The sequence below is a fragment of the Heterodontus francisci genome, chromosome 3 (assembly GCF_036365525.1).
Source record: "Heterodontus francisci isolate sHetFra1 chromosome 3, sHetFra1.hap1, whole genome shotgun sequence".
Lineage (NCBI taxonomy): Eukaryota > Metazoa > Chordata > Chondrichthyes > Heterodontiformes > Heterodontidae > Heterodontus > Heterodontus francisci.
In genome coordinates, this window is record NC_090373.1 from 30138784 (window position 1) to 30154267 (window position 15484).

Genomic DNA, 15484 nt, shown 5'->3' on the forward strand with positions numbered 1-15484 from the left:
GGAAATGTAACACCTCCATTCAAGAAAGGAGGAAGACAGATAGCAGGGAACTATAGGCCAGTTAGTCTAACATCTGTCATTGGGAAAATGGCAGAATCCTTTTTTAAGGAAGTAATAGCAGGACATATAGAAAATCATAATACAATCAAGCAGAGTCAACATGGTTTATGAAAGGAAAAATAGTGTTTGGCAAATTTTATTGTTCTTTGAGGATGTAACAAGCAGGGTGGATAAAGGTGAACCAGTATGGTATTTGGATTTCCAAAAAGCATTTGATAAGGTGCCACATAAAAGGTTACTACACAAGATAAGAAAGAGGTCACGGTGTTGGGGGTAATATATTAGCATGAATAGAGGATTGATTAACAAACAGAAAACAGTTGGGATAAATGTGGAATTTTCAGGTTGGCAAACTGTAACTAGTGGGGTGCCAGAGGGATCAGTGCTGGGGCCTCAACTGTATACAATCTATATTAATGATTTAGATGAAGGAACAGAGTTTATTGTAGCCAAATTTACTGACAATACAAAGCTAGGTAGGAAAGCAAGTTGTGAGGAGGATACAAAGAGTCTGCAAAGGAATATAGATAGGTTAATTGAGTGAGCAAAAATTTGGCAGATGGACTAATGAGGGAAAATGTGAGGTTGTCCACTTTGGTAGGAAGAATAGAAAAGCAGATTATTTAAATGGCAAGAGAATGCTGTGATACAGAGGGATCTGGGCGTGCTGGAACATGAATCACAAAAAATTAGCATGCAGGTACAGCAAGTAATTGGGAAGGCAAATGGAATGTTGGCCTTTATTGCAAGAGGGATGGAGTAGGAAAATAGGGATGTCTTGCTACAACTGTACAGGGCATTGGTGAGACCATACCTAGAGAACTGTGTACAGTTTTGATCACCTTATTTAAGGAGGGATATACTTGCATTGGAGGTAGTTCAGAGAAGGTTCATCAGGGTGATTCCTAAGATGAAGGGGTGGCTTATGAGGAAAAGTTGAGCCTATACTCATGGGAGTTTAGAAGAATAAGAGGTGATCTTATTGAAACATATAAGATTCGGAGGGGGCTTGACAGGGTAGATGCTGAGAGGAGGTTTCCCCTCATGGGAGAATCTAGAACTAGGGGGCAAAGTTTCAAAATATGGGGTCTCCCATTTAAGACAGAGATGAGGAGGAATTTCTTCTCTCAGAGGGTTGTTAATATTTGGAATTTTCTACCCCGGAGAGCAGTGAAGATTGAGCCACTGAATATATTCAAGTCTGAGTTAGACAGATTTTTGACCTACAAGAGAGTCAAGGGTTATGGGGAGGCAGAAGAGTGAAGTTCAGGCCACAATCAGATCAGCCATGATCTTATTGAATGGTGGAGCAGGCTTGAGGGGTCGAATGGCCTACTGGTCCTATTTCTTATGTTATGAAACTAGACAAGCATATGAGGGAGAAAGGAAAAGAAGGTTTATGATCATAATGTTAGATGAAGTAATGTGGGAAGAGGCCTGTGTGCAGCATGACCAATTGAACTGAATAGCCTGCTTCTGTGGTGCAAATTTTATGTAAAATCTTTACTTAGAAATCTTAAATTAAAGACTCACAAATGCTCGCTATGTTATTAAACATATGCAAAACATAAAAAAATTGAAATGAGCCACAGATTAAACAGAGTGGGAACACATATTCATTGCAATAATACAAAAGTGAAATATTGCGAGTGCTGGGTATCTGAAATAGAAATAGAAAGTGCTGGAAATACTCAGCAGGTCTGGCAGCGTCTGTGATGAGAGAAACGTTTCAGGTCTGTGACCTTTCATCAGAGCCGAGAAAAATTAGAAATGTAATAATTTTTGAGCAAGTGAAAGTGGGGAGGGTGGGGAAAAGAACAAAAGGGAAGGTCTGTGATAGGGTGGAGGGCAGGAGAGATTAAATGACAAAAGGTTTCCTTGTGCACAGCCAAAGGGAGTGGTAATGGGACAAGTAAAGAAACAAAAGATGTGTCTAGAGGAGGCGTGAACAGCAGAATTCTGAATAGCTGCTGTTCAAAGGCAAAGAAAGGGAAATAAGAGAGAAATTACAATAACTTGCATTTATATAGCATTTTTAACAAAGTAAAATATCCCAAGGTTCTTCACAGGATTATCACCCAAAAACTTTACACCATATAAGGAGATATTAGGACAGGTGAGCAAAAGCTTGGTCAAAGAAGTAGGTTTTAAGGAGTGTCTTAAAGGAGGAAAGAAGTCACAAGGTTTAGGGAGAGAATTCCAGAGTTTAGGGACTAGGCAGCTGACAGCACAGCTGCCAAGGATGTGGTGATGAAAATGGGAGATACACCAGGCCAGAAGTGAAGGAGTGCAGCTATCCCAGAGGATTGCAGGGCTGGAGGAGGTTACAGAGATAGGGAGGGGCAAGGCCCTGGAGGAATTTGAAAACAGGGACGAGAATTTTGAAACTGAAGTGTTATCAGCCTGGGAGTGAGTCAATGTAGGTCAGTAAGCACAGGGGGTGATAGGTAAATGAGACTTGGTGGGAGTTAGCATACAGGCAGCAGAGTTTTGCATGAGCTAAAATTTACGGAGAGCACAGAGAGGTTTTTCAGATGACTGGGGGTTGGTGGGGGTGAGGCTGCTGTTACAAGTCTGCAATACAACTTAAGAATTCAGTTTACAGTGTCCAAGAATGACATGCGAGCACTTTATGCTCTCTTCGAAATCTTCAACATTGCTTCTCACCTTGAACCTTTACTCAACAACTCCTCAGATTCAATTACAATTGTTAAACTTTCCCACTGGGAATTTAGTAGTTCATATATTTCATTATCTTGGCTAACATGACCATTATGTTCCCTACCCTCCATATGACTCCACATCACACAACAGGGAATGATTACAAACACTGGAAGGACATGAGCTCATCTCTAAACTGAAGACTGGTGTTAACCAAGTGCTAGTTTCAGTTTAAGTACAGGTTTGTAACATCAAGTGCTATTAAGGTGTAAACGCTCCATGCAGCTAGGATTTTGATCTCTGAATTTGGAAACTCTCTTTAGCAAAGTAGTTTACTGTAGAAAAAAAGAGTGCTTTAAAACAAAAAAAAAAAGCCCACATCTACAGGAATGTTTAAGAACTTGTCCCTCTAGGGGTTGTTTGCCAGATCAGACTAGCTTCAAGCATTTTTTTCAAACAGCAATTTAAAAATGACCAAAAATAGCCATCAATTTGCTGCCAAACAGGTTAACAAGGTGATGATTTTATTTTCTGACGCTTGTTGCCTTATAAGTATTAAAAATTCACATCTCGATTAGCTGTGCTATGAATAACCCCAATTTACAAGTACTTTACTGCAGTGGATGGCAAATTCCAGGAATACCATCTCTTTTGTAAACATAGCAGGGAAAAGAAAAACTTTGCAGGCCATGAACTCACCGCCAAATGCCTTGGCAGCATTTCTGTGGGGACACACTACGGCAGCCCAGTTATAGTTTCCATATAAGAACTGAAAGAGAACTGCAGTGTATTACTGGGCAATATATCAGTATCCACTGACGTTGGATGAGGTAGATTTGCTCCACAGGCAGTCCGAGAATTTTTCATTCAAACTCTCAAGCAGACTTTCGCTTTTCTCAAGCGAGGAGTGAGGACGTCAGGAGGAAGCTAGAAGTAAACATTTTGAGCAATTTTATTTCCCACGGGATCAACTGAAACTATTTTGATAACAACTACATTCAAGCTTTCACTTTGAACATCTGGTGAAGCCTCTCAGCAAGTGAGCAGCTGAATGATTTTGTGGGGGTGTTTGAACAGTCCTTGAACAAGAACCTCAGCAACAAATGGAAGTTTTTAGACATACGTGCCTCCAACTCCACTTAATTCTGGAATCTCACACATGCCCCACTCCTTCATCCCACCATTAGCAGCTGTGCCTTCAACCGTCCCAGGGCCTAAGCGCTGAACTTCCCTTGCTGAACCTTTCTCTGCTTCTCTCTCCTCATTTAAGACACTCCTCAAAATCCTTGGCCATGCTTTTGGTCATCAGTCCTAATGTCTCCATCTCTGGCTTGGTACCTCTCTCCTGTGAAACACCTTGGGACGTTCCAGCACGTTAAAGGTGCTAAAAAAATGCAAGTTGTTGATATTGTAAAGCAAATATTGTAAACACTGTGTAGCCTGTGATAGTTTCAATCATACCCAGATATTTAAAATATCGAATACAAATATCTCCAGTTTCAAACTGGTCATTTCAACGGATTAGTTGCATTAATTTTTCATTTCTAATAGCTAATAACTTGATCCAAGAGCACCAGTACTTACATGGGGGTCGCACTCCTCGGCTAGTCCTGGTTCCTGCAATTTCATTACCATTAGCGTCCACGCACCAACAGCTTTCTTGGTTTGAGAGACACTGGACTGGCACGTAGTTCCCATGAGCATCACACTGAGGGATATGGTAGCCAATAGGCCTGCTTCCTCTTGGCTGTATGCTGCCCAGGACACTGTCCCTGTGTCGCTCACATTGCGTTTTCTCGGAGCCTGTTGAGTAAGAAATGGAAAAATGCAGTATTAAAAAGTCTGAGTGCACACAGAATGGCTCACTCACCAGTTTAAGGCAGGTTAGGATGTCTAGACAAATCAATCAGACACAGAAAATGTCTGTGTAAAAACATATTCTCAAACAGGCTCCTTATGTTTTCATGGTCTTTAATCGCTCTCCTTATCAGCATCGTTCTTTCCTCAAGAGAATTGGCAGACAGAAAGCCCCTACCGATTGAATCAGTTGAGGGAGTCTGCAATAAGGGTCCATTCTCCATCCATGATTAAATGGATATCATATGGAACAGTACACTCCAACTCAACTTCTATGAGGTTCATCACCTGCTCCCTTGACACCCAACCCGATCCTGAATACCCAACTTCTCCACCTAACCTCCAGGTCTACTGATGTCCACCCATTACACTGTGACCCCACTATAACACGGTTCACTATAGCGCAGAACTTGGTATAATGCAGGTCTATCATGGATCCCAAAAATTTCATGTAAGTTTATCATTTCATCACATATTTCACAACAGTGTTGAAGTATAAATGCTCCACAAATGATTTAGAAGCAGCCAATGAGATGGCAGCCTCGTGACTAATTAAGGCACCAGTTTTCTCTGTATAAATACTGGTCAAACTTGCACTGATACCCATACAACGATCAACGTGAAATCATGTACACTGAATCACGAAAGAGAAAATCTTACATCATCGCCGAGAAGCTGAAAATCATTGACCAGATCAAGGAAGGGACTACGCAAGCATTTATTTCGCAAAGAATGGGGATCGCTGGATCAACGCGTTGTGGGTGGCTTAAAAATGAAGAGAAGTTGAGAAGGGTATTGATGGAAATGGATAAAAGTGGCCAAGGAAGAAGGAAAGCCTGAAATCCCAACAACACACCTCTCGACGAGGCCCTACACAAATGGTTCACCCAGCAGAGAGCCCAGGGCATACCTGTATCCAGTCCTGTTATTCAAGCTCAGGCCAAGAAGTTTTGCCACTAAATGAATGGAAATACCAAAGCCCCAGTAGAGTTTGGAGCCAGCAAAGGATGGCTAGCAAGATTCAAGAACCGGCCTGGCTTTTTGTAATTTGCTATAAGAGAACAACAGTCTGTGGATGAGCCAGCCACAACATTATTTGCTGCTGAATAAAAACAGATTTTACATGAAGGAGAATGCACTGAAGAAGACGTCTACAACTGAGATGAGACAACCCTGTACTACAGAACGTAACTAGAGAAGACGCTAGCGACAAGAAACAACACCAACAAAACATCCAGATTTAAACAGATAAAGAGAAGGTTGACAGTCCTTCTTTGCTGCAACCATACCGGTAGACACAAGCTGACTCCGCTTGTCATCAGAAAATTCGTCAAACCACTCAGCTTCCATCATCTAAACCTAAAATCACTACCATCCCAATATTCAAGTAGCACCAAAGCCTGGACGACTTCATCAATTTTCAAAGCCTGGTTCCACTAAATTCATACCAGACGTCAGAAAACATTTCAGACACAGCAAACTACCAAAGGCAGCCATCTTGCTGCTTGACAACAGCCCTGCACATCCATCCCCAGAGAACCTGATAACATGAGACGGGAACATCAAACGCGTCTATCCTCCAAAAAACACAACATCCAATAATTCAACCCTTTGACTATGGCATCATATTGAGCTTCAAACGTAACTACTGAAGAGTAACTATTACAATGCCAGGTCCATATTTGGAGCCGAATTAGATACTGTCAACACCAATGCAAGATTGAATATTAACGCCTAAGAAGCTACCAACAAGATGATGACAGATGATGACATATTGGCCAGTGTAACATACTCAAACCCTAAAGACATCCAGCAAGCTGAAGATCAGGATGACGATGACGCCATCATCCCCTACAGTCATCCATTTCACATAGAAGAATCGCTGAGGTAGTTGGAAGCCAACGAAAAACCAACTGCTGCAAGCATGACAACTTCAGAACATCCTACACCTAGCAAATGCAGAGGCGAGGAGTAAATGTGAACAGTTAAAAATGACTGATTTCTTCAACACGCGCCCATCCATTCAATAATGACCGACAGGACACATGCGTTCACATTTCTGTTAACAGAAGAAATCAAATTTAATTTGTTTGAATTGATAGTCTTCATGTTGTTTGTTTTATTGTTCTGGCTACTGGGTTGGAGCTTTTGAAAGGACCTCGTTAAACGTGGTTACGTGACGTGGACCCATGAAGCACATTATAGCGGGGTCTCAGTGTATGATCCTCTGGGACTATCTCCTAATCCATTCATCGGTCATCATCCAAGGAAAAGAATAAAACAAGCCTCAGCCTCTCCATCATCTCCACTCTACGGCTTCTCTCTGAAGTCTATACATCAGTAGGTGGCACATGGTTCCGCGCTCACTTTGCCCACCTCTCCCTGCGCGCCACCCTCTAGTTGGGTTTCCCAACACTGAGACAATCTTGACCATACAGCCCCTCAAACCAGTTTTACTATTCAATGGGATTATGGCTAATCTGTGACCTAACTCTATATACCTGCTCTTGCCCATTATCACTTAATACCTTTGATTAACAAAAATCGATTAATCTTAGATTTAAAAGTAACAATTGATGCAGCATGAACTGCCATTTGTAGAAAACAGATTTTTGGAGAGGCAGTGGCATAGTGGTATTGTCACTGGACAAGTAACCCAGAGACCCAGGGTATTGCTCTGGGGACATGGGTTCGAATCTCACGACTGCAGAAGGTGGAATTTGAATTCAATTAATAAATCTGAAATTAAAAGCTAGTCTAATGGTGACCATGAAACCATTGTCAATTGTTGTAAAAACCCATCAGGTTCACTAGTGTCCTTTAGAGAATGAAATCTGTCGTCCTTACCTGGTCTGGCCTACATGTGACTTCAGACCCACAGCAATGTGGTTGACTCCTAAAAGCCCTCTGAAATGGCCTAGCAAGCCACTCAGTTGTATCAAACCGCTACAAAGTTGAAAAGGAATGAAACCGGACGGACCACCCGGCATCAACCTAGGCACCAGAAGCGCCAACAGCATACCCAGCCGTGTCGACCCTGCAAAGTCCTCCTTAATAACAACTGGGGGCTTGTGCCAAAGTTGGGAGAGCTGTCCCACAGACTAGTCAAGCAACAGCCTGACATAGTCATACTCACGGAATCAGAACCTTACAATGTCCCAGACACCACCATCACTGGGTATGTCCTGTCCCAATGGAGGTGGCGGCACACTGGTATATAGTCAGGAGGGAGTTGCCCTGGGAATCCTCAGCACTGACTCCAGACCCCATGAATTCTCACGGCAGCAGGTCAAACATGGGTAAGGAAATCTCCTCCTGATTACCACCTAGCGTCCTCCCTCAGCTGATAAGTCAGTACTCTTCCATGTTGAACACCACTTGGAGGAAGCACTAAGAGTGGCAATGGCACAGAATGTACTCTGGGTGGGGGACTTCAATGTCCATCACCAAGAGTGGCTCGGTAGTACCACTACTGACCGAACCCGAAAGGACATAGCTGATAGAGTGGGTCTGCGGCAGGTGGTGAAGGAACCAACAAGACGGAAAAACATACTTGACCTCGACTTAACCAATCTCCCTGTCGCAGACGCATCTGTCCATGACAGTATTGGTAGGAGTGACCATTGCACAGTCCTTGTGTAGACAATGTCCCGTCTTCACATTGAGGATACCCTCCATCGTGTTGTGTGACATGACCACCGTACTAAATGGGATAGATTTTGAACAGATCTAGCAACGCAAAACTGGGCATCCATGCAGGCACTGTGGGCCATCAGCAGCAGCAGAATTGTACTCAACCACAATCTGTAATCTCATGGCCCGGCATATCCCTCACTCCACCATTACCATCAAGCCATGGGATCAACCCTGGTTCAATGAAGATTGCAGGTAGGCATGCCAGGAGCAGCACCAAGCAAACCTCAAAATGAGGTATCAATCTGGTGAAGCTACAACTTGCGTGCCAAACTGCGTAAGCAGCATGCAATAGACAGAACTAAGCAATCCCACAACCAACGGATCAGATCTAAGCTCTGCAGTCCTATCACCTCCAATCATGAATGGTGGTGGACAACTTAACAACTAAGAAGAGGAGGCGGCGGCTCCACAAATATCCCCATCCTCAAATACTGGGGGAGCCCAGCACATCAGTGCCAAAGACAAGGCTGAAGCATTGCAACAATCTTCAGCCAGAAGCGCAGAGTGGATGATCCATCTCGGCCCCCTCCTGAAGTCCCCAGCATCACAGATGCCAGTCTTCAGCCAATTCAATTCACTCCATGTGATATCAAGAAACGACTGAAGGCATTGGATACTGCAAAGGCCCTGACAACATTTCAGCAATAGTACTGAAGACCTGTGCTCCAGAACGTGCCGCGCACCCAGCCAAGCTGTTCCAGTACAGTTACAACACTGGCCTCTACCAGCAATGTGGAAAATTGCCCAGGTATGTCCTGTACATAAAAAGCAGGACAAGTCCAAGGGGCAATTTCTGCCCAATCAGTCTACTCTCGATCATCAATAAAGTGACAGAAGGTGACGTCAACAGTGCTATCAAGCGGCACTTGCTTAGCAATAACCTGCTCAGTGATGCTCAGTTTGAGTTGCGCCAGGGCCACTCAGCTCCTGACTTCATTACAGCCTTGGTACAAACATGGACAAAAGAGCTGAACTTAAGAGGTGCGATCAGAGTGACTGCCCTTGACATCAAGGCAGCATTTGACCGAGTATGGCATCAAGGAGCCCGAGCAAAACTGAAGTCAATCGGAATCGGGGGAAAACCCTCTGCTGGTTGGAGTCATACCTGGCACAAAGGAAGATGGTTCTGATTGTTGGAGGTCAAACATCTGAGCTCCAGGACATCACTGCAGGAGTTCCTCGGGGTAGAGTCCTAGGCCCAATCATCTTCAGCTGTTTCATCAATGACCTTCCTTCAATTCACAGAATCACAGAACCCTTACAGTGCAGAAGGAGGCCATTCGGCTCATCGTGTCTGCACTGTCTCTCTGAAAGTGCAATTCCCTCAGTTCCATTCCCCTGCCTTCTCCCCATAACTGTGCACATTCTTCCTTTTCATATAACAATCTAATTCCCTTTTGAATGCTTCAATTGAACCTGCCTCCACCACACTCTCAGGCAGCGCATTCCAGACCTTAACCACTTGCTACGTGAAAACTTTTTTCCTCATGTCACCTTTGCTTCTCTTACCAAATACTTTAAATCTGTGTCCTCTCGTTCTCGATCCTTTCACGAGTGGGAACAGTTTCTCTCTATCTACTCTGTCCAGACCCCTCATGATTTTGAATACCTCTATCAAATCACCTCTCAGCCTTCTCTTCTCCAAGGAAAACAGTCCTAACTTCTCCAATCTATCTTCATAACTGAAATTCCTCATCCCTGGAAACATTCTCGTAAATCTTTTCTGTACTCTCTCCAATGCCCTCACGTCTTTGCTAAAGTGCGGTGCCCAGAATTGGACGCAATACCCCAGCTGAGGTCAAACTAGTGTCTTATACAAGTTCAACATAACTTCCTTGCTCTTGTACTCTATGCCTCTATTAGTAAAGCCCAGGATACTGTATGCTTTACTGACTGCTCTCTTAACCTCTCCTGTCACCTTTAATGACTTATGCACGTGTACATCTAGGTCCCTCTGCTCATGCATCACATTTAGAATTGTACCCTTTATTCTATATTGTCTCTCCATGTTCTTCCTACCAAAATGAATCACTTCACAGTTCTCTGCATTGAACTTCATCTGCCACCTGTCTGCCCATTCCACCAACTTGTCTGTGTCCTTTTGAAGTTCTACACTAACCCCCTTCCCGGTGTGGATGAGGGCACAGGCTGCAGGGAGGATGAGCGAACTGACCACCGTGGTTCAGAGTGCCATTCAAGTGGGCGGAGAAAAGAGAAATGTAGTAGTAATAGGGGATAGCATAGTTAGGGGAATAGATACTGTTCTGTGCAGCAAAGACAGGGAGTCCCGAAGGCTGTGTTGCCTACCTGGTGCCAAGGTTAAGGAACAGCTCTCATGGGCTTTAGAGGAACTTGGAGTGGGAGGGGAAGGATCCAGTTGTCGTGGTCCACGTAGATAACAACGACATGGGTAGGACTAGGAAAGAGGTTCTTCTGAGGGACTATGAGCAGCTCGGGGCTAAATTAAAAAGCAGAACCACAAAGGTAATAATCTCCGGATTACTGCCTCAGCCACGTGCAAATTGGCGTAGGAGTAAATAAGATTAGAGGGGTAAACATGTGGCTCAAGGATTGGTGTGGGAGAAATAGGTTTTGATTCATGGGGCACTGGCACCAGTACTGGGGAAGGAGAGAGCTGTTCCGTTGGGATGGGCTTCATTTGAACCATGCTGGGACCAGTGTCCTGACGAATCATATAACTAGGGTTAAGATAGGACTTTAATCTAATTAGTGGGGGGGAGGATTCAATTGAAAGGAAGTTTAAAAAATCAAAAAGAAACAAGAGAGCAGATGTGCAGGGTAGTGAAGAGGCAAACGGTAATCAAAGCATGACAGGAAGGGGCAGAAAGTATAAGCAGAAGAGTGCAGCAGAAATTAGAACCAGAATGGGGGAGGCGGTGGCATAGCGGTATTGTCACTGGACTAGTAACCCAGAGAACCAGGGTATCGCTCTGGGGGACATGGGTTCAAATCCCACCACAGCAGAAGGTGGAATTTGAATTATTGGGCGGCGCAGTGGTTAGCACCGCAGCCTCACAGCTCCAGGGACCCAGGTTCGATTCTGGGTACTGCCTGTGCGGAGTTTGCAAGTTCTCCCTGTGACTGTGTGTATTTCCGCCGGGTGCTCCAGTTTCCTCCCACAGCCAAAGGCTTGCAGGTTGATAGGTAAATTGGCCATTGCAAATTGCCCCTAGTGTAGGTAGGTGGTAGGAGAATGGTGGGGATGTGGTAGGGAATATGGGATTAATGTAGGATTAGCATAAATGGGTGGTTGTTGGTCGGCACAGACTCGGTGGGCCGAAGGGCCTGTTTCAGTGCTGTATCTCTAAAGTAAAATTTAAAAATGAGTAATAATGGCAAAAAGTCAAAGCTTAAGGCTCTTTATCTGAATGCATGCAGCATTTGTAACAAGATAGATGAGTTGACGGCACAAATAGAAATGAATGAATATGACTTGATAACTATTACAGAGATGTGGTTGCAGGGTGACCAAGATTGGGAACTCAATATTCAAGGGTATTTATAAAATAGGCAAAAAGGAAAAGAAGGTGGGGTAACTTTGTTAATAAAGGAAGGTATCAGTGTGGTGGTGAGTAGTGATATAGGTGCAGTAGATCGTGATGTGGAATCAGTTTGGGTGGAAATAAGGGATAGCAAGGGGAAGAAGTTAGAGGTGGGAGTCGTCTATCGGCTCCGAAGAGTTGCCTCACTGTAGGACAAAGTATAAATTGGGAAATAACGGAGGTGTGTAAAAAGGGTGCTACAATTATCATGGGTGATTTTAATCTGCATATTGACTGGACAAATCAGATTGGCAGAGGTAACATGGAAGACGAATTTGTCGAGTGCATCAGGGATTGTTACTTAGAGCAATACGTTGCAGAACCTACCCGGGAACTGGCTATTTTAGGTCTAGTAATGTGTAATGAGGTAGAATTAATAAGAGATATCATAGTTAAGGATCCTCTAGGGAGTAGCGATCACAACATGGTAGAATTTCAAATTCAGTTTGAGGGCGAGCAACTCAGGACTCAAACTAGTGTCCTCAACTTAAACAAGGGCAATTACAAAGGTATGAAGAAATAGTTGTCTAAAACGGGCTGGGAAAATAGATTAAGGGGAAGGTCAGTGGATGAGCAGTGGCTGACATTTAAGCAGATATTTCATAACACTCAGCAAAAATTTATCCCGGTCAAAAAGAGGGACTCTATGATAAGGATGAACCACCCGTGGTTAACAAAGGTGGTCAAGTAGAGAATCCAATCAAAAACTAAGTCATACAAAGCAGCGAAAACTAGTGGTAGGCCAGAGGATTGGGAATTTTTTTTAGGAACCAGCAGTGGATGACTAAAAAGCTAATAAAAAGAGGGAGAAAATTGATTTTGAAAGTAAATTGGCAAGAAATATAAAAACGAACAGCAAGAGCTTGTACGGGTATATAAAAAGAGAGTAGTTAAGTGAGCATGGGACCCTTGGAGGATGTGACTGGAGAATTGATAACAGGGAACAGGGAAATGACAGATAATTTAAACCAATATTTTACATCGGTCTTCACAGTGGAGGACACTATAAACATCCCACAGATATCAGATAAGCAAGGAGCTAATGGAAGGAAAGATCTTGTAACAGTCTCTATCATGAGGGACAAAGTATTTGACAAACTAATGGGACTAAAGGCAGACAAGTCGCCAGGATCTAATGGCCTGCATCCAAAGAAGTGGCTGCAGAGACAGTGGAGGCATTGGTTGAAATATTCCAGAACTCACTGGATTCCGGGAGGTTCCCAGCGGATTGGCAAACCGCTAATGTGACGCCCCTGCTCAAGAAGGGAGGGAGACAAAAAGCAGGAAACTATAGACCAGTCAGCCTAACATCAGTCATTGGGAAAATGCTGGAGTCTGTTATTAAGGAAGAAATAGCAGGATATTTAGAAAAACTTAATGCAATCAAATAGAGTCAACATGGTTTTGTGAAAGGGAAATCATGTTTGACAAATTTGCTAGAGTTCTTTGAGGATATAACAAGCAGAGTTGATAAAGGGGAACCGGTAGATGTAGTGTATTTGGATTTCCAGAAGGCGTTCGATAAGGTGCCACATAAAAGATTATTGCATAAGATAGAAGCTCACGGTTTAGGGGGTAATGTATTAGTATGGATTGAGGATTGGTTAACTCACAGAAGACAGAGAGTCGGGATTAATGGGTCTTTTCAGGTTGGAAAGATGTAACTAGTGGAGTGCCACAAGGATCAGTCCTAGGGCCTCAATTATTTACTATTTATATTAATGACTTGGAGGGGGCAGAATGTAATGTATCCAAATTTGCTGACGATACAAAAATAGGTGGGAGGGCATGTTGTGATGAGGACATAAGGAATCTGCAACGGGATATAGATAGGTTGAGTGGGTGGGCAAAACTTGTCAGATGGAGTTTAATGTAGGAAAGTGTGAGGTCATGCACTTTGGTAGGAAGAATCAAAAGGCAGACTATTATTTAAATGGAGAGAGACTCCAAAAAAGTGCAGCACAGAGGAATCTGGGTGTTCTTGTACATGAAACACAAAAAGTTAGCATGCAGGTGCAGCAAGTAATTAAGAAGGCAAATGGAATTTTGGCCTTTATTGCTGGGGGGTTAGAGTTTAAAAATAGGGAAGTCTTGTTACAATTGTACAGGTTGTTGGTGAGGCCGCACCTGGAGTACTGTGTACAGTTTTGGTCCCTGTATTTAAGAAAGGATATACTGGCATTGGAGGCAGTTCAAAAGAGATTCACTCGGCTGATTCCTGGGATGAAGGGGTTGACTTATCGAGAATGGCTAAACAGGTTAGACCTTTATTTATTAGAGTTTAGAAGTCCCCTTCCCTGCTCCACCCTCTCAGCTCACCCCCTCACAACCCCGTCCCAGCCCGCCCCCCCCTCGCACCATCTTCACCCTGCACCCCCTTCCCCTGCACCCCCCCCCACCCCCTCCCTCTACCCCTCCCCCTTGCATCCCCTCCTCCCACCGGCACCATCCTACACCTGTGTAGGGGCCCCAACAACCCCACTGCCTTGTGGGCGTCTCGGGAGAGACCAAGGCTAAGGGAGTAAACCCTAACAGAAAATCCGGAGCGGAACCCCGTAGGCGGTCATGTGTCACCTTTGGCATGTTTCCGGCAGTTCCTGCAGCCATAGTGGTGCCAAACGTCGTGTCCTGCACTCCTTTGGACCCCACCAGAAAAGCCGAGAGGGGGGTTTTGACGACTGGGCAATTCTCAACCTCCATAAATTTGCCCAGGCATGCGCCATGGAGAGGTCACTCCATAGTTGCCTCACAGCGACTAAAACAACACAGAAGGCAGCAGTTACGGGTTATAAGTCCAGATAAATTGGCATAGAAACTGGGCGCCACGGGTTGCCTTTGTCGGTGGGAGAGGTCATTGCACCTCACTGGACAGCTACCGCCCGCCTCAAACCGGGCAGCCCCCGGTCAATAAGGTTCTGTCCCGCCACAGTCTGCCTGCTTCAATGGGTGCTTGGAGCTCAGGGTCATTGCCCGAAAGGTGGACTGATACACCGCACCAAACAACATGAAAAAAGGAAAGAAGGTACCAGCCCTTCGCTTTGCAAGCTGGAACGTCAGAACTATGTGTCCTGGCCTGTCGGAAGACCTTACACAAATCAACGATTCTCGGAAGACCGCCATCATTAACAACGAGCTCAGTAGATTCAATGTGGACATTGCAGCACTTCAGGAGACTCGCCTCCCCGCGAGTGGCTCTCTAGCAGAGCAAGACTACACCTTCTTCTGGCAGGGCAGGGATCCTGAAGAACCAAGACAGCATGGAGTGGGCTTCGCCATCAGAAACTCCTTGCTCAGCATGATAGAGCCTCCCTCAAATGGCTCGGAACGCATACTGTCCATCCGACTGCTCACCACCTCTGGTCCAGTACACCTACTCAGCATCTATGCTCCAACACTCTGCTCCGCACCTGAAGCTAAAGACCAGTTCTATGAACAACTCCATAACATCATTAGCAGCATCCCCAACACCGAACACCTATTCCTGCTGGGGGACTTTAATGCCAGGGTTGGGGCCGACCATGACTCATGGCCCTCCTGCCTTGGGCGCTATGGCGTTGGAAGGATGAATGAGAACGGGCAGAGACTGCTTGAGTTGTGTACCTATCATAACCTCTGCATCACCAACTCGTTCTTTCACACTAAACCCT

General features: G+C 44.5%; 1 protein-coding gene across 1 annotated transcript in view; it reads right to left on the reverse strand.

The window, feature by feature from the left end:
- nid1a (nidogen 1a) overlaps nt 1–15484 on the reverse strand; it is a 129007-nt gene that overhangs the window by 43374 nt on the left and 70149 nt on the right. Inside the window, exon 13 of the mRNA XM_068020734.1 lies at nt 4306–4524. Within this exon, the coding sequence (XP_067876835.1) occupies nt 4306–4524 (219 nt within the window). The remainder of the gene's footprint in view (nt 1–4305; nt 4525–15484) is intronic.